Below are 20306 nucleotides of genomic sequence, written 5' to 3'. Positions count from 1 at the left end.
TTTTTTTATATAATAGGATAGCATAAAAAGAGATTTTATCTATTAAACTAACTGATTCTGAAAGGCATGAAAATTATGTTTGACTAAAAACATATGAATTTGCTTGAGATTATCCATGTTTTAGATATGAACTCTCACTCTGATGCTATTGCTAAGACAAGTTTCTGTAAGAAAGCATCCTTGTTGCCTTGCCAAGCGAACACTTTTATTGGCTCTGAGATGCATTGTTTTCTTGTCTCATCTCCATGATTAGAAGACTTCATGAAAGTGTTTATTTTTTCTAGCATGCGCTCATTATTCAATATGATCATAATTTGGCATTTTAAGTTCGTCACAAAATTAATAAAAAGAAAAGATAGAAACATGTAGTGTCCTCAACTCATCACAAAGTGAAAGCAAATAGTATAATAGCATTTAGGATGGTCCCATTTATTACCCAAATTTCATATCTCATGTGCTATAGTTGGAATTTACTGCCACATTTTTAACAATCCTCAAGTGTTAGCATAAACAAAAACGCCCCTCAATTTTATAAGGGGCGTGTTAATGAATGTCTCAAGACATTTGTACTATTTAAGAAAAGTTTTAATATCATTTTTATGCAAATACATTAAAAAAAATTGTCAAAAAAAAAGTAATTACTTTTTATTTCAATAATTATTTTTTTTAAAAGTCTCTAAACTAATAACATACATATACCATTAACTTTTCCCATTTTACGATATTTGCCAGTTTGGATCCAACTTAATTCATGGCTGCATTTTACCTTGCACGTTTTTTCTCTCTTTTTTTTTTTTTTTTTTTGGTTCAGCAGCATATTGTTGACTTTTCAGCAGTGAACAGTACATTCGTGCACTGTTCATTGGTCCTACAAACTCTACTTTTCAGTCACTTTTCATTAAAAATGGATTTTATATTACTATTCACATATTTAAAAATTATTTTACTACAATATTTTTAATTTTTAATTTTAACAAAATAAGTTCTATCCAAACGAGGCCTATCTATACTTTATTCAATTTTACTCACGCAGTTTACAAACCTCCTTTCTCAAATAGCGAAATTCCTTTTTAATTTGAAATTTCAACTATATTTTTTAGTTCCCAAAAATCTGTGAAACTTTTTCGTGCCGACACGTCAGAGAAAACTTAGTAATAGATTACTTTGAAAAATCTTAGAAAGATCCAAAACTTTTTTTGGCAATATACCTTGTTTCTTTTGGTTGCCTTAATAAAAAGTCATTAGCCTTCGCATTTTGGGCATCGATATTCGCACGGACATGGAGACACTCCATGCTCAGCATCAAATACTAAACATTTAAAACAAAAACAAAGATTTAACTGATTTATGACATTACTTTGCTTAGAGGTAGTTAATAGTTTTGATTTTATTTCCTTTGTTAGCATTCTTTTACCATGTAATGGTACTGTATTACCCTTGGCTAGTGCTGCAAAAGAAAAAAAAAGTCATGCCATTTTTTTCTCAATAGTACAAACATAATTCTATCTAAATAAAATCTACTTCTATTTTTCTGCTTTAAAAAAAAAAATCTTTTCTGACTGTTAGTGACTGAGTCCCCAAACTACCCTTAGTTATATAAATTCCTCTTCCTGCGCATTTAAACGGGCGTTAGTCACGCCTAAAATCACGATTGTCAAAACAACGGTCGGGATTGCGTCACCCCAACAACATCAACAACTCTACTAGCTACAAAACATATCCAAAAATCAAAAAAATTGAACAGTGTATGTGTATAAATATAGCATATATTCCAATCATCCCATTACCAGTGCTGGTTTTCCCTTGCTTTTCAAGTCTCTGAACCTTCAAAGAATAACCACTTCCCTAAGATATACCCTTCTGTTGTTAACGCTCTTCTCTGTTTTGCTCCACTGCTTCCTTTCTTCTTAGACCATTTTTGCACACCCCTAATGTAGCGGTGGATATTCTTGTTTGTTTGTTTGTTTGTTATTTTGGTTGGTTTTTTTTTTAATGTTTTCCTTATGAGCCTCATGTTTTCAAGCTTGTAGTTCTGGGTTTTGACCCAATCAAGGAACCAAAGCAAAAGAAAAAACCTTAAACCATGTCTGTTGAAGAAGGTAAATTTGGCTTTTATTTGAATTAATGTCAAACTTTATCTCTTTTGTCTCTGCTGAGAAAACGTAGCTTTTCATTGAATGCCACAATTATGAAGTAAATTATTGGCTTCGATGAAGAAAAAACGTTTCAGCTTATTTATTTATTTAATATGTTATGGCTTACACAGAGACTAGCAAAGGAGAAACAAAGCAAAACCCAGAAGCAGAAGAAGATGACTCGTCCCCAAGAGCTGTATTGGACATTCCTATTATGGGGGGTAATGACTCAGACCACAGTGGGACTAGCAGTAGTTTTAGCTCATCTTCTTGTGTTTCTCCAACGAGCCAGAAATCTATGGTGGGTCAGAGTCAGAGTCAGAGCCATGGTGGTGGGTCGCAGTGGAAGTCTGTGATCGATGGTTTGAAGAAGAAATCGATGAGAAGGTTATCAACCATATCTTCTTTCACTGCCAGCTATGATCTTTCGAGGAAGAATTATCTGAGGAGGAAATTGGCTAGGATTCGAAGCGCCGAGGATGGAATTGAATGCGGTGAGAATCATGAGATTCCCATACCCAAACCTTCTTGGAGGAACTTTGATTTTGCTGAACTTGCGGCTGCTACAGACAATTTTAGCTCTGGTAAAACATTTTTCCCCTCTCCTCCTTTTACTTTCCTTTGTCTTTTTCTATTTTTATTTTTATTTTTATTTTTTTTCTATTTCTAAATATCTAAATATTAGAGCTAAAACCTACTCTACCTAATCGATTGAGAAATCTTATTAGTAGACTAATTATTGTTATGATTTTTTTTAAATCATGTTAGTGGACTTATTACTAATAGATGATTCACATACCCACTTATTTTGATGATACACAAGGAATCAATCCCTTATCTCATTTCGCTTGATTTTGAAGTCCACCAACCATAATTTACTATGTAACATTTTTTTTCTTTTTTTAATAAAATAACTCAAGTTTATAATGCAAAAATAGATTCTCACCAGTGAAATTTTAAAGGTGAAACCAAAAATAATTATTCGCAAGTGACCAGAAAGATGGTCATATGCTAAGGATCTTAAGTGAGAAAAAAATTCAAATAAGGTTTGAGTGGTGGAGAACTTTAGTAGGTTGTGAAAGTGAAACTCTCGTAGTGTGACAGATGCATTGTTAGCACTTGGTAGTAAAGTTGCTTTTTTTCTCCTTATTAGTTAGCTTTTAGACCATTATTAATCCAAATTAATTTAATTAATATTCACAGTTCGTCATTTAAGTCCAAATATTATAGTCCATCCCGGTTGACTAAAATGAAGTAATAGTCTCTTTTTAATCCCTATAGCTTGTACGTGACATTGTACCTACCAAAAAAAAGGTTGTACATGACATCTTATGGGATGTTTTGAAGTTCAAACATTCAAATTATATATAGCATTACTTAACTATATAATCCTAGTTCATTCAAAAACCATATAATCCTAGCTAGTTGAATGCAGTATGGCTTGTTCATGGTCCTAGATAGAACCTCAAAAATGAAAAAAAGGGTGGGAACCTATCACGTATCAACTACTACAATGTTGACTAAAGATATTGGGAACTAGTCAACTAGCCGCCACTTAATGGGACTGGCCCAATATACTTTTCTTTGGGCGCTGACCCCTAGACCCAATTTTTATTGAATGGAAAAATAAAAGTGATTTGTGGAACAGAACTGACTGACCCACGTGGCAGTAAAGTTGAGACAGTTAACTGTTAACTGCTTCTGATAATGAACAAGTCGTCAAATGGGTTCGTATTTCAAACAGCTTAGAAAGACTTTTCCAATTGAAAAAAAGTTCCATGAAAAACGCCTTGACTTGGGGGTTGTGATTGGTTTAGTTGACGAGTACAGATTTTTAATTTTGCATGTTAGTGCTGAATTTGTTGGATTTATTCTGAATTGTGTGTATTTATGACTAATGTTGTCTACATTAGTATGGTCCAGTTTTCCAAGACATGCTCTTGTTTTTAGAGGTTTTTCTGGTGTAAGTAAAAGTCCAAGCAGCAAGTCGTTTTCCTAAGATTTTCTCCGTTAGTCTCTGAATTTGGAATTACATATTAATCTTTAGTCGGTCTTAGTTTCTCTGCAGTCCAACTTTATGCAGCTAATTGCGGAACTATAAATCAATAAATGGGTTGTTGACAAGCTTTTTTCACACTCGTATGACTAGTTGTAGTCAATGATCTAACAACAATCTCAATCCAATCATATTGAATATTTCAGTACAAAAATTCTAGTTAAATTGTCAGTATCTATTTACTATTATATTGTACTATGGTTCTAATTCGTTCATCAAACTTTGATAGAGAACTTGATTGGAAAAGGGGGCCATGCAGAGGTGTACAAAGGGTGCTTATCTGATGGTGAAGTTGTAGCAGTTAAAAAGATAACAAAGAAAGAGAAGAAAGACGAGGATAGAATAAGCGAATTCTTGTCTGAGGTTGGAATTATTGCACACATAGACCATCCCAATGCTGCTCGATTGCTTGGTTTCGGGATAGATGGTGGTCTGCATCTTGTCCTTCAATATTCCCCGCATGGCAGCCTTGCTTCTCTGTTATTCGGTGCTGTCTCAATCTCTTTACTTTGATGTTTCTGTTCCTTTCTACTTGTATGATTGTTTTTAGTCCACGTACATTGAACATAAATAGCAATGTGTTTCTGCCACATCTGCTGCATCTCTGGTTCTCTACTAGGCAAAGCTTGAAGTGATGGGAATTCTTCCTTTGGAACCACTAAGACTTAAAACAGTTTGATGGCAGCAGATGTTTGAGAAGGATTGTATAAAATATGACCACGAATAACTAGTTTAGTTATAAGAAAAACAAAGTAAGCCAATGCTTATAGATTTATTTGGCTCATGAAGAGACATTCAGCATTTCAGGTTCATCTGAGTGTCTGGAGTGGAAGATTAGGTTTAAGGTGGCTGTAGGGGTGGCGGAAGGATTGCAATATCTCCATCACAAATGCAACAGGCGAATTATTCACAGAGACATCAAAGCCTCCAACGTGTTACTCACCCAAGATTTCGATGCTCAGGTATCTTTGCTACTTCTCAAGGGCTAAAATTGACATTTATGTATAATGTAGTCCCTAAAATGGGATATGTTGAAGTTTGTGATTTCACCTATAACTTGCAGATTTCTGATTTTGGACTCGCAAAGTGGCTGCCAGAAAAATGGGCTCACCATGTTGTTTTCCCTATTGAGGGCACATTCGGGTTAAGCATCAGTTTCAATCATTTGTTAGAAGCATTTCTCATTTCAGAAGTTTTTAGTCATCTGGGCTTACAAATTTTTTTATGAACTTCAGGTATTTGGCCCCAGAATACTTTATGCATGGGATTGTTGATGAGAAAACTGATGTATTTGCATTTGGAGTTTTATTACTGGAGATCATAACTGGCCGCCGTGCTGTTGATTCAAGTAGAAAAAGTCTTGTCATCTGGGTATGGTTTTGTTAATGCTGAAACTTTTGTGAGCGAGGTCCAATCAATGGTTATAGGGATAATCATGTCAGACTACAAAATTCGTTCATAAAACATTTTGAGGGCACCAAGACTGACTGTCTACCTTAGGCTGCAATATTTGGGCTTTGTGTTTCCTATTTGCTAATATCTTTATGGATTACGAAATACTTTTAACAAAGATAAATGACTACTCATTTAGTTTTTGGTGATGTACAGGCAAAACCGCTGCTGGACACGAATAATATTAAGGAATTAGCAGATCCTCGGTTAGGAGATGCATATGATGTTAGTGAGATGAGACGCGCTATGTACATGGCTTCAATGTGCATCCACCACTTACCTTCCATGCGTCCTGACATGAACCGGGTATGAAAATATGCCATCTTTTCTGTATCGGGTTAATTTTAACTTTCTCATGATCAAGCTGCAAGATTTGATTACTGATGCAAAGTTGTGGACTGCAGCTTGTGCAGCTACTAAAGGCTGATGATGGACCCCTTGAACTGAAACAGAAGTTTACAGAAGCCAGATCACACCTTTTCAGTGCTAGTGACCTGGAAGATTATACTTGCACAAACTATCTCAACGACCTCAATTGTCATAGGCAACTTGTGATGGAGTAATTAATCCTCAAATTCTGTTCCATTGTCACTTCTGCTGCAGCTGCAAGAGTTCCTTCTTGTAAATTGTTTTTGCGAGACTCATAAAATGGTATGGTCCAGCGGTTCTGTGGGTGAAGTTATTTTCACCAGCTACAAGTATGTTTCCTCAGGCTTCAACATTAAGCATCGTTGTCTGTCCTAAACCTATAGAGCACAAGATTACCGGATAAAACTCTCCACGAGAAACTTTAGGGAAAAACAATGTGTACAGGGTGTTTTCTATTGCAATTTCCAAAATTGGAAATCCAACAATTTACTTAAAAGCTTGAATGTGTTTCTGGTTTCAGCTTCAATTCCCTGTTTGTATAAACTAGTACTCGGTATGTATGTATATTATTGCAATAATGTTGACAATTTTTTTTTCTTTTTTTAGAAACATTGTTGACAAAATTTTCAAAACAGATGGCATATGGTAATGTGACATGCAAATTAAACATATGACGAATGGTTGTACAATCAACTCCGGTAGTTATAAAATACAAAAAATGAGCCTAAAGACAAACCCAAGTTCATATCTAATTTGACAACACACGAGTGTCAACTTGTGATTAGATTATAATACTTACACATAGGACTATCACGGTACTTAGTGAAAAAATTAATTTGATGCATCAATTGATACATAAACTTATAATAGATTTAGACGTGAGTTTAGATATGTTGCTAGAGTTTTTCCGTAAAAAAAAATTTGAATAATAGCACAATTCAGGAACTACTCCTAAAATCAAGAAACGAATGATAACACATCAAAATATGAAATTTCTCAAAGAATTGAGGTCAGGACAAAAATATGGCTTAGAGAAACTGTTGGTAATACCGTAATAGTTGAGGCTCAAGGATAAATAATGGTCAGATTTTAGAAATGAGGCAACCAACACACTCATATTCTTCCTTATATTTCCTCTATAGAATAGTATTAAGCTTAATAGTGTAGTCGTTTGCTTACTTTACTGCAAGAAAGCTACTTACCGCATAGAGATTAATAAATGATGAAACAGAATAAACCTCAAGATTAGTTATTATTCGTGTAAGTCGAAATCCTCATTAATGATAATATAGTTCAAGACTTGCGATATTTATGTTACTGTCTTCAAATTAGTGAAACACAAGCACCATTTGATAAAATTCCTCGTTTAAGTACAGGCTCACAATCCCTAATCACAAAATCAAATTACATCCTCAAGAGTGCCTCGAGAACGAGGAAATTTCTATTGAAACAGAGAGAAAGTACTAATTGAGCCAGAAAAGTCTTTACAATACTCAATTTTAAAAACAAGCAAAACTATAGTAATAGCATCAAATTTTAGATAATTAGGGGTTTTTTGGCCGTTAAGTTAATTTTACAAATATATTAGTTATGTGACTAAAACATATTAATTAGGGTAAATTGCAAATTACACCCCCAAATTTTGAGAGTATTTGGATTTTATACCCTGAAATTTCAGAATTTGAATGCTACCCTCTAAAATTTAAGAGTGTTTTGATTTTACACCCTGAAATTTCAAAATTTGAATTTTACCCTCTGAAGTTTGGGAGTGTTTGCATTTTACACCTTAACATTTTAAAATTTAGATTTTAACCCCTAAATTTTAGAGTTTTTGGATTTTAATCCCTAAAGTTTTAGTATTTGAGAGAGTAAAATCCAAACACTCCAAACTTGAGGGAGTAAAATCTAAAATCTAAAATGTCAGGATGCAAAATTCAACCAATCCCAAACTTCAGGGGGTAAATTCTAAATTTTGAAATTTCACAATGTAAAATTCAAACATCCCGGATCAATCAATCATCAACGGACTACAGCACCTCCAACTCACAAACGAAGAAGAAGAAAGCATATCCATCTCAACCACTAGCAGATCAAACCTATTAGAGGAGTGTGCTTTGAGTTTGTTTGGTCGACCTCTAGCAAATCGGCACCAGAATATGCAAGCTTTAAAGAGTACTTTAAGGTCTGCTTGGAAGATGGGTTCAGATTTAAGGATTGTAGATGTTGGAAAAAAAAAACTCTCCAGTTCAAGTTTAACTCAAGATATCAAATGGAGTGGGTTGAGCGTAATGGTCCATGGAATTTCGACAATAAACTATTACTCCTATTCAAGTGGACAAAGGGGTTATCGGTCAATAATATTTCGTTCACCCATTCCCCATTTTGGATTCAAGTATGGGGTCTCCCATTTGAAAGTATGTTTGAAGGGGTTGGTAGAGACCTAGGTAACAGATTGGGGAAATATATTGAGTCAGACAAGCGATCTTGGCTATCGGAGCAAGCCAAATTTATGAGAATACATGTGGATTTACCCATCAATAAGCCGCTACGAAGGGGTGGAAATATTGTCAATCCGAATTGAGGAAAGTATTGGGTTACCTTTAAGTACGAAAGGCTCCCCAGTTTTTGTTTCCAATGTGACTTTCTTGGTCATGATGAAAAACATTGCTCTGGATTTTCAAGAAATCCTGAAGCTCTCAGGCAGTACGGGGACTGGTTAAGAGCTAATGGAAGTTCCAAAAGTGGACCTGAAAAAACTATGAAGTTAGATAGCGATGGCTTTGAGGAACGACAAGGTGAAGGTTCAAATGGTCGGCAAACTCCGACGACCTCCAACTCGATAAACATCGAGGCAGAGCAGGTGGGTCCATCTACTCTACCAAGCCTCACAAATTCCAAGAATTTGAATTTGAACTTGGGACAAGATGGCATATCAGTAAGGCAACCAGTGAAAAATTCTAAAAAAAGTGACAAGGTACGCCCTTTAAGCCCTAAGCCTTTTCCTGACAAGCATGCATGTGATCTCCATAAAACTTGTGAGTTGGGAAAAGAAATAGGAGATGAATCCTCTATTAGTTAGCCTTTAGACCATTATTAATCCAAATTAATTGAATTAATATTCACAGTTCGTCATTTAAGTCCAAATATTATAGTCCATTTCGGTTGACTAAAATGAAGTAATAGTCTCTTTTCAATCCCTATAGCTTGTACGTGACATTGCACCTACCAAAAAAAAGGTTGTACATGACATCTTATGGGATGTTTTAGAGTTCAAACATTCAAATTATATATAGCATTACTTAACTATATAATCCTAGTTCATTCAAAAACCATATAATCCTAGCTAGTTGAATGCAGTATGGCTTGTATATGGTCCTAGATAGAACCTCAAAAATGAAAAAAGAAAAAGAAAAAAAAAAAGAAAAGAAAAAAAAAGGGTGGGAACCTATCAAGTATCAACTACTACAATGTTGACTAAAGAAATTGGCAACTAGTCAACTAGCCGCCACTTATTGGGACTGGCCCAATATACTTTTTCTTTGGGAGCTGACCCCTAGACCCAATTTTTATTGAATGGAAAAATAAAAGTGATTTGTGGAGCAGAACTGATTGACCCACGTGGCAGTAAAGTTAAGACAGTTAACTGTAAACTGCTTCTGATAATGAACAAGTCGTCAAATTGGTTCGTATTTCAAACAGCTTAGAAAGACTTTTCCATTTGAAAAGAAGTTCCATGAAAAACGCCTTGACTTGGGGGTTGTGATTGGTTTGGTTGACGAGTACATATTTTTAATTTTGCATGTTAGTGCTGAATTTGTTGGATTTATTCTGAATTGTGTATATTTATGACTAATGTTGTCTACATTAGCATGGTCCAGTTCTCCAAGACATGCTCTTGTTTTTACAGGTTTTTCTGGTGTAAGTAAAAGTCCAAGCAGCAAGTCGTTTTCCTAAGATTTTCTCCGTTAGTCTCTGAATTTGGAATTACATATTAATCGTTAGTCGGTCTTAGTTTCTCTGCAGTCCAACTTTATGCAGCTAATTGCGGAACTATAAATCAATCAATGGGTTGTTGACAAGCTTTTTTCACACCCGTATGACTAGTTGTTGTCAATGATCTAACAACAATCTCAGTCCAATCATATTGAATATTTCAGTACAAAAATTCTAGTTAAATTGTCAGTATCTATTTACTATTATATTGTACTATGGTTCTAATTTGTTCATCAAACTTTGATAGAGAACTTGATTGGAAAAGGGGCCATGCAGAGGTGTACAAAGGGTGCTTATCTGATGGTGAAGTTGTAGCAGTTAAAAAGATAACAAAGAAAGAGAAGAAAGACGAGTATAAGCGAATTCTTGTCTGAGGTTGGAATTATTGCACACATAGACCATCCCAATGCTGCTCGATTGCTTGGTTTCGGGATAGATGGTGGTCTGCATCTTGTCCTTCAATATTCCCCGCACGGCAGCCTTGCTTCTCTGTTATTCGGTGCTGTCTCAATCTCTTTACTTTGATGCTTCTGTTCCTTTCTACTTGTATGATTGTTTTTAGTCCACATACATTGAACATAAATAGCAATGTGTTTCTGCCACATCTGCTGCATCTCTGGTTCTCTACTAGGCAAAGCTTGAAGTGATGGGAATTCTTCCTCTGGAACCACTAAGACTTAAAACAGTTTGATGGCAGCAGATGTTTGAGAAGGATTGTGATAGTGATGTTTTTTTTACAGATTGTTAATACGTTAAGAAGGGTGACGGGAATATAGAACCCGTCAGCCATTGTCATTAGGACGTCTCCTTTTGATGCTCTAAGCCGCATCCTATACGTGACGACGTTAGGTTAAAGTGTTAGCTGACGGATTCACGACTGAAGGTCCCAAGCTGACGGCCTTTCCGGAGAGGTACTTAGGTTGACAACCGTATAGGAGACGTACGTAGAGTGACGACCTTAGTAAATGAGAGCTGAAGGAATAACCCAACCTTCATCCTTCACCTATTTCGTCTTCTACATACGTGCATATAAGGAAAATTCTTGCGCTACACGCTTGGCCCCAGTTAAAAAGACTCCTATAAGGAAAAAGGCTCTAGATAATATGCAAAACTCATAAATTACTCACCTAGAAGGAAAGTACTTCCTCACCAAGGCGCTTATTTCGGATCCATGCCACTATATATACCCCAAAACCCTCATAATCCAAGGTACGCACAGTTATCTCAACTCTGGCACTCTAGGGTTGTTTAAAAGACTCTAGCTTGATCGTCGGAGGGTTCTTGGCCGGCACCACACCGGTGCTCTATGTTCGATCTTCTATTTTCTCTTCGCAGGTGTTGCTTCGATCTGGAGAGTGCTCGCAGCTTACTGGTGATTTCTTCGGCATCATCAGTTGGCGCCGTCTGTGGGAACGTTTTCAAGTATTTCAGCCTTGCTCTATTCCTGAGACAAAAAGTTGCGTGGTACTCACTCGATCGATGGCAACAAACAACAATCAAGGCGACAAATTGCACGCCACAGCTCTAGAGAGGCAGGTCCAAACGCTTGCAGCGGCGGTTGAGCGCCTCACCATGTAGAATCATGATTTGGAGGAACAATTGCGACAAAGGACTGCACACCCAAGTGCACCAGAGGAAGACCAGGAGGGTGCTAGTCCAGAAGGAAGGAACGCGGAAGGACCTGAGGGCAGCAATGCTCCAACTAGACCAGAGCGGCAAAAGACCAACAGACCATCCGTCTCGGACACCTTGCCGACTCACATCGCTGCTGAGATGCAGGAGATGAGGGAACGTATGGACGTGATGATGAACACCCTTAGAGGACGAGTATCCAGCGACCTGGACGACCTCGTCCACAAGACAGATTCGCCTTTCACAACGCTTGTGAATTCATGCCCTCGTCCTCCAAAGTTTCACATGCCACACGTGGAGAATTACAACGGATCCAAGGACCCATGGGATCACTTGGAATCCTTTAGAACCCTAATGCATCTTCAGGGCGTACCGGATGAAATCATGTGCAGGGCTTTTCTCACCACTTTGAAAGGGCCTGCGAGGGATTGGTACAGTAGGCTGACGCCTAATTCCATCGGCACTATTAAGGAATTAGGCGCACAGTTCGTATCACACTTTATCGAAAGTCACCGGCATAAGAGGTCTACTGCATGTATATTGAGTCTTAAGCAACGAGAAGACGAGACATTAAGATCATATATAGCCCGCTTTAACAAAGAAGCCCTCTCGATAGACGAGGTAGATGACAAGATACTTGTGGCAGCATTCACAAACGGGCTACGAAAGGGTAAGTTCTTGTTCTCTCTATGCAAGAATGACCCGAAGACTATGTCCGATGTATTTTACAAGGCGACGAAGTACATGAACGCAGAGGATGCCTTGCTAGCCCGAGAGGACAAGCCCAGAAAAAGGGAAAGACAGGAAGATGCACAACCGGACAGAGGACGAAAAAGGGCAAGAACCAGAGAGCGACGAGATGATCGACGACCCAAGCCGCCTACAGGAAGATTCACGAACTTCACTCCCCTAAACGCGCCCATCGACCAGGTACTAATGCAGATTAAAGATGAAGAAACTTTGGCCTTTCCTGGAAAATTGAAGGGAGATCCCAACAGGAGACCAAGGGACAAATACTGCCGTTTTCATCAAGATCATGGCCATAACACCACTGATTGCTACGACTTGAAACAACAAATAGAAGCTCTTATTAGGCGAGGAAGGTTGCAGAGGTTCGTCAACAAGGAGAGGGCGGACCCGCCACAAAATCAAGCCCCTCGGCGAGACAATGATCGCCCCAGGCAACTTGTATGAGATATAAGGATGATTGTAGGAGGCACCATAACCGCCGGGTCATCCAAGAAAGCCCGAAAGACATACCTCAGAACGGTTCAGAACGTCCAGATGACAAGTCCCGCACTTGAAAGGTCATGGATTGACAATCCCCCCATTGAATTTTCAGAAGGAGACACCCGGCACCTTCATCATCCCCATGACGACGCTTTGGTCGTCACCATACGGGCAGGAGACTATAACATACACCAAGTTCTCGTAGACAACGGTAGTTTAGCAGACATCCTTTACTATCCCGCTTTCCAACAAATGGGAATTGGAAGGGAACGACTAGTTCCGACTAACGCCCCGCTCGTTGGCTTTGGAGGAGCGAGGGTACTTCCGCTTGGCGTTGTCACTTTGGCAGTAACCATTGGAGACTACCCACAGCAAGTCATCCGGAATGTAACATTCCTGGTAGTCGATTGCTCATCGGCTTACAATGCCATCATAGGACGTCCAACCCTCAACTCATGGAAAGCCGTAACCTCGACATACCATTTGATGATAAAATTCCCTACTGATCATGGAATTGGAGAATTGAGAGGAAATCAGGTATCCGCACGCGAATGTTACGTGGCCATGATGGAGATGGACAGTCACATTCAGGCCATGAACATAGAGGAACGTCAGGTGGCGACAGAGCCCGTCGAGAGACTCGAAGATGTACTTCTCGACGAAGCTCGCCCGGAGCGAACGACCAAAATTGGCACCCTAGCCGACCCGGCGATACGTCAAAAACTCACGACCTTCTTAAAAGAAAACAGGGACGTGTTCGCATGGAGCCACGAAGACATGCCAGGAATCGACCCATCAGTCATGGTGCATAGGTTGAACGTGTCACCATCTTTCCCACCCGTCCGACAGAAGAAAAGAACCTTTGCCCAAGAAAGAGATCAAGCAGTAGCAGAAGAAGTCCGCAAACTGCAAGAGGCAGGATTTATCAGGGAAGTGTACTACCCCAATTGGTTGGCAAACGTTGTGATGGTAAAAAAAAACAACGGGAAATGGAGGATGTGCGTCGACTTCACGGACTTAAACAAAGCATGCCCCAAGGACAGCTACCCCCTCCCGCGGGTCGACATCCTGGTGGATTCTACGGCCAAACATCAGCTGCTGAGCTTCATGGATGCATTTTCCAGGTATAACCAAATCCGAATGGATGAAGCTGATCAAGAGAAGACTTCGTTCGTAATGAGCCAAGGCCTCTTTTGCTACAAGGTCATGCCTTTTGGCCTGAAAAACGCTGGCGCAACCTATCAGAGGCTCATGAACAAGATGTTTGCACGACAGATTGGAAGAAACGTCCAAGTATATGTCGACGACATGCTGGTCAAAAGTCAAAGGGAAGAAGCTCATTTGGAGGATCTCAAGGAAACATTTGATACTCTTCGCTCCTACAACATGAAGCTCAATCCAAGCAAGTGTGCCTTTGGAGTGATGGTGGGAAAGTTCTTAGGGTACATGGTATCCCAAAGAGGTATCGAGGCCAACTCGGACAAGATTCAGGCCATTATGGGAATGGCCCCTCCTAAAAATATGAAGGAAGTACAAAGCCTCAAAGGCAGGGTCGCCGCGCTTAGTAGATTCGTGTCGAAGGCGGCAGATAGATGTCTATCTTTTTTCCGAACATTGAAAAAATCCTTTGAATGGACGGCCGAATGTCAACAAGGGTTCGAAGATCTGAAGGTCTATCTCTCTTTGCCGCCGTTACTAAGCCCCTAACAACCAGGAGAAGAACTGTTCCTCTATCTGGCTGTTTCCCCGACAGTTGTCAGTGCGGCCTTAATTAGAGAAGACGACAAGGTTCAACGGCCTGTGTACTACGCGAGCAAGGCATTGCATGGTGCAGAAGAGAGATATCCCCCCATGGAAAAACTTGCCTTCACTTTGGTTACAGCGGCCCGTAAACTCAAGCCATATTTCCAAGCCCATACGATAGTCGTCCTAACTGACAAACCTTTGCGATGAGCAATGGGCAGCCCTGCGGCTGCCGGACGAATGGCATTGTGGTCGATAGAATTAAGCGAATTTGACATACAATATCGCCCCCGCATCGCCATCAAGGGACAAGCAAGTGCCGACTTCATTGCGGAGTTCACCAACGCAGAAGGCGAAGAGGAAAAAAATCCCCAATGGAGCGTTTTCACTGACGGGTTGTCCAACAAGAAGGCTGGAAGGGTAGGGGTCGTACTTAAATCTCCGGAAGGCGACGAGCTCAAATGTATGATTCGCCTCGATTTTCCTACAACTAACAATGAAGCTGAGTACGAAGCCCTGATAGCAGGTTTAGACCTTGCCCAAGTTGTAGGGGCCACGAACGTAGTTGTTCACTGCGACTCCCAAGTCGTCACAAGCCAGGTAAACGGCGAGTACAAGTGCAAGGGCGAAAAAATGAAGAAGTTCTGGGAGCAAACGAAAAAGAGAATAGATGGGCTACAAGCCAAAATATTCCAAATTCTAAGAGGAGAAAACGAACATGCCGACCGTCTTTCCAAAGCCGCATCTGCGAAGCCTATGATCACCATTGACAAGGTACTTTCTTTAACTCAGCCCTCACCATTAATAGACATTGTCAACATACAGGAAATTGGTTCCGAAAACAATTGGACCACCCCCTTGATCTCCTACTTAAAAGATGGCACGCTACCTGAGGGGAAGGAGGCCGCAAGGAAGCTGAAGGTCCGGTCAGCACGGTTTGTCTTGATAAAGGACGTCCTCTACAAAAGAGGCTTTTCTCGACCGTACTTAAGATGTGTAGGCCCCGAAGAAGCAAGCTATGTTATGAGAGAAGTACACGAGGGGATATGCGGCAACCACTCTGGATCACGGTCATTGGTACATAAGTTGATTCGGGCCGGATACTACTGGCCGACAATGCAAAATGACGCCCAGGTTTATGTGAGAGCTTGCGACAAGTGTCAAAGGTTCAGCAACATCATTCGGCAGCCGGCGGAAGAATTGACCCCCATAACCGCCTCATGGCCATTCGCCCAATGGGGGTTGGATATCATGGGACCATTCCTAATGGCAGCAAGGCAGCTGAAGTTCCTCGTCGTCGGCATCGATTACTTCACCAAATGGGTTGAAGCTGAAGCCTTAGCCACAATCACTGAAAAGAATATAAGGAGTTTTGTATGGAGAAACATTGTTTGTAGGTACGGAATTCCAAGAGTCTTAATTTCGGACAACGGTAAACAATTTGACAACAACTCCTTCCGAGCCTTCTGTTCAGAGTTAGGAATCAAGAACCATTATTCCTCCCCAGCCCATCCTCAAGCAAACGGACAAGTTGAAGTCACCAACCGATCCTTGCTTCGAATTATCAAGACTCAGCTCGAGGGGGCAAAGGGCATATGGCCTAAGATGCTACCCAGTGTGTTATGGGCATACAGAACGACAGTACGAACCCCTATAGGAGAAACCCCTTTCTAGCTGACATACGGAAGTGAAGCGGTCATTCCAGCCGAGATAGGACTCACGAGTTATAGGGTGGACAATCACGACGAGGGAAGAAATGATCAAGAGCTTCGTTTACAACTGGATCTAATTGACGAGGTAAGGGTGGTGGCTGAGCAGAGACTCGCACGATACCAGGACCTCGTGGCCAAGCACTACAACTCCCGAGTCAAGCACCGAGACTTCAAAGTCTGAGACCTTGTTTTAAGGAAAGTAATGGGCGCAACCAGAGATCCCGCACAAGGAAAGCTTGGCCCAAACTGGGAAGGACCCTACAAGATTATATCATGGCTAAGAAAGGGCACCTATCACTTAGAAACTCTTGACGGGCAGAAGCTACGACACCCATGGAACGCCGAGCATCTCAGAAAGTACTACCAGTAGAAGATAGCAAGCAGAACACTACTCCTCATTACCAGTTTATGTTCTTTAATTATTTGTCCTAGTTTATTCCTGTCTACAGTATATTTTAAGTCCAAAGGGCTAAAAGTTTATCTTTCCTTTTTGAACAAAATTTTACTTATGCATTCATCATAATAAGAGGAGGTTTATTCAGAAACGACTAGTAAGTTTATTATGTCTTGTAGAAAACAGCAAATCCTCTACAACTAAGTCCACAAAGTGGACGACCTACAACTAAGTCCACAAGTTGGACAACCTTATGGCTAAGTCCACAAAGTGGACGACCTACAACTAAGTCCACAAATTGGACGACCTTATGGCTAAGTTCACAAAGTGGACGGCCTTACAACTAAGTCCAAAAATTGGACGACCTTATGGCTAAGTCCACAAAGTGGACAACCTACAACTAAGTCCACAAGTTGGACGACCTTATGGCCAAGTCCACAAAGTGGACGACCTTACAACTAAGTCCACAAGTTGGACGACCTTATGGCTAAGTCCACAAAGTGGAAGACCTCACAACTACGTCCACAAATTGGACGACCTTACATCTAAGTACAAAGAGTGGACGACTTTATTGCTCTTCCCACCAAATCACTAAGTACATAAAGTGCACGGGTAACAAAATGCTGATTTGACCTCTTTATTGAGCGTTATACTGAACCCGTCACTTACCCTTATCGAAACTGTCACTTACCTATATCAGAAGGTGAAGTTGACGCTGCCATGTACAAAGTAACGGGTATATAGCAAACATCCTAAAATAGGTTGTTAATTAAAAGAAAAACTCACGGCACCAAAACGTGATGGATATATGGCAAACAATAGTCAATACCATTGCTCATGAAGCTGACGGTTTGATAAAGCAGCTCAAGGTCCGAGTTAAAAGGAGGCTGACGCTGTAAAGGTTGACGCCGTCAAAAGATTGATAAGCACAAGGTTAAAATTTTAAAGATAAGAATGGACAGGTTGACGTCGTTTTTTCACTTTAAAATAATTAAAACAACGCTGTCATCTACAGGCGACGGGATCATTACGAGCAAGAGATTTTAACATAAAAAGAGAGAAACATGCTTTGAACATAAGGCAAAATATTAAGATTGACACAAACAATGTCTTTACAAAGGCCCAGAAAAAACGGGCGTCAAGTATTACAGTTCGTCTACACTTTTCCTTAAAAAAAAATAAAAAAAAAAAAGAAGAAGAAGAAGAAAAAGAAGGGGGAAATGTGCTAGGGTTCATGCAGTTGGGGGATCTTGAGATCTTCCGTCATCATCAGCAACCAAGGGCGGGACGCAAGGAATAGAAGGGCTGACGGCACATAGGTCGTTGCCAGAAGGATTCGCTGGAGTCAAGCTGACGGGCTGGTCTGTGGCTGGCTGAGCAAGGACAACGCTATCATCCCTCTGATTAGCATCGTCACCTTCCTCATTGACGATGTCTCCTGCGGGGGTTGACGGGATAGCCTCGTCCATAGAAACCTTCGATAAGTCCAAGGCAGGATAAATGGATTTCACTTGCTTCAAGCAATCCTCAAACCCGTCCCCGTAGTAGGCAGCACAAGCGTCAATGAAAGATGACGAGTCCTTAAACTTCGTCACTGCGTCATTCCTAGCCGTTTCCACCTGGACTAGGATGGACTTCAGCTCTTTCTCCACCGTCAGCTTAGCCTCTTCTTCTTGCTTACGACGACGGCTTTCCTCCGCCAACTTTTCCTTAAAATCCTTCAGCTCTGCGCCCAAGATACGGTTTGCATCCTTGTATTGTGCTTGACCGTCAGCCAAATACTTGATGCGTTCATGCAGACGGGCAATCACCCCCTCCTTGGCAGAGCACCTATTTGACAAAACCTTCATGCGAACCATAGCCTACATTGAAAAAGATAAAACAACGTCAGGATGATTAAGACTGGTCGAACACCAAAGTAAAAAGAGACGCATACCCTCGTGAGATCAAAAAGGCCCGACGCCCCTATCTCGTCAGTAGTCTACTCCGCACAAGGATCCATCTCCTCATCCTTTAAGATGGATTCCGTCACCTCTATAGCATAATCCTTGTGGGTTAACAGACGGCGTATGGATCCCTGGGCGATGGGGCCTGACGAGGTCATCGGTCCCTTGCCTGCCCCATGAGCAGGCCTGGGAGGTGACGGCCTTCTTGAAGACTTGTCCCTGAGAGTTGGAGCAACCTTCTTCCCGGGACGGTCGTCCCTGCCGTCAGGCTTCCTCTTGGCCACGACCCTCCCGATGGGCTTCGGGGCAGACGGTGGGGTCAACTCGCCCCTAGCCCTCTCTTGCTCCTTTTTCTTAGCAGCAGCGGCAGCTCAGACCCGTTGCTTAGCTGACTCCATTTCTGCAAAAATAAAGGTTAGAAAAAAGACAGCGTCAGGATAAAGATGAGAAGTCAAGAGATACTCACGCCAACGGGAATAAGCGTTTAGTTTGCAAGCTTCCTCCGTCGGTTCGGGGCCACCACAATATAAATGCAGAGTTTCTAGCGTGATTAAGTCCCAACACTTTCGCTCGTCCAAAGGGATGGCCGTCACTCGACGAATAAAATCCTCTTGCTCCGCGGTAATGCGCGGACGGTTGTTAGCTGCAATAAAATATGATGGGTTAGAATACCAAATAGGCAGATGAAGCAAGAAGGCTGACAGGATTAACCTGAATTTCTAACATGTGCTCATATGTTATCAAAACCATTGGGCATTGACTCCCATTCCTCCTGACGGCATACCCAGTTCGTCCCTTCTACAAAGAAATATATGCCCTTCCACTTCCTATTGGAATCGGGCATGTCTGACACCAATTTCAACTCTTTTTCCCTCACTGCAAAATGGTACACCCCCTTGGACGAGGAGATGTGTTGCGGGTGGTAGCACCAAAAGAACTTGTCCAGGGTTAACTGATGGTTCCTGCCACTCAGACAACCCCACAGGATCTCGGCACCAATAAAGGTTCACCAAGCGTTAGGGGCAATCTGGCTGACAAATATCCCCAAAAAATTAGCCAACTGACAATGCAACGCCGTCAATGGCAACCTTAATCTGGTGGCAAACATGGCATCATACATGCCTACGTCCGCGGTTCGTCCCAAATAACACCTCTCACCTTCCTCGGGAAGGCGAATGGGAATGTCGTCTGGTATCTGGTAACGGGATCGCAAACTTTTGAAAACATTTTCCGACATCGTCAGAAGGAACTTGTTGACGGACCATTCTGGAGGTAGGATGAAGGGACGATCATCACCAGAAGCTCCCGAGGTACTCTCTAAGGCTTCCTCGTCGTCACTCTGACCCTCGTCACTAGTACTGCCTTTTTCGTTGATCCTCCGGTCTCTGTCAACTATCCTCACTTCTCCATCGTCCTCGCTCACCTCACTTTCTCTAGAACTCTCTACTTCCCCGTCAGAAGGAGTTGATGTTTCCCTTTCTGACAACCAGGATAGGCCTTCCGCGGGCTCACGGCCTGATTGGAAAACTTCGTCGTAACTCGCTCCGTCGCGGATCGACGATTGATCACTCGTCGTCTCCCTAGACATCCGACTACCTACAAGCGATGGGTTTTTATTCTAAGATCCTAGGCAGACGACTTCAC

At 41.0% G+C, this 20306-nt stretch overlaps 2 protein-coding genes across 3 annotated transcripts; both read left to right on the top strand.

Annotated features, from left to right (window-relative positions):
* The first annotated feature begins 1745 nt into the window (after positions 1-1745).
* LOC142625855 (receptor-like cytosolic serine/threonine-protein kinase RBK1) lies at positions 1746-6611 on the top strand. Of its 2 annotated transcripts, XM_075799593.1 has the most exons (9): positions 1783-1939; positions 2031-2099; positions 2267-2719; positions 4421-4678; positions 4999-5153; positions 5255-5334; positions 5427-5562; positions 5800-5949; positions 6048-6611. In XM_075799593.1, the coding sequence occupies exons 2-9, from the start codon at positions 2084-2086 to the stop codon at positions 6204-6206; spliced, it is 1407 nt and encodes a 468-aa protein (XP_075655708.1). In that variant the 5' UTR covers positions 1783-1939; positions 2031-2083; the 3' UTR covers positions 6207-6611. The 2 variants fall into 2 exon arrangements, with proteins under 2 accessions (XP_075655707.1, XP_075655708.1); XM_075799592.1 differs by having other exon boundaries at positions 1746-2099.
* Positions 6612-14823: 8212 nt separating this feature from the next.
* LOC142625283 (uncharacterized) lies at positions 14824-16795 on the top strand. The gene is made up of 2 exons (XM_075798967.1): positions 14824-15687; positions 16772-16795. Exons 1-2 carry the CDS (start codon positions 14824-14826, stop codon positions 16793-16795), a joined length of 888 nt encoding a protein of 295 aa, XP_075655082.1.
* The last annotated feature ends 3511 nt before the right edge of the window (positions 16796-20306 follow it).

Source organism: Castanea sativa, chromosome 2 (assembly GCF_040712315.1).
Source record: "Castanea sativa cultivar Marrone di Chiusa Pesio chromosome 2, ASM4071231v1".
Classification (NCBI taxonomy): Eukaryota; Viridiplantae; Streptophyta; class Magnoliopsida; order Fagales; family Fagaceae; genus Castanea; species Castanea sativa.
This window is presented reverse-complemented; position numbering and strand designations above follow the sequence as displayed.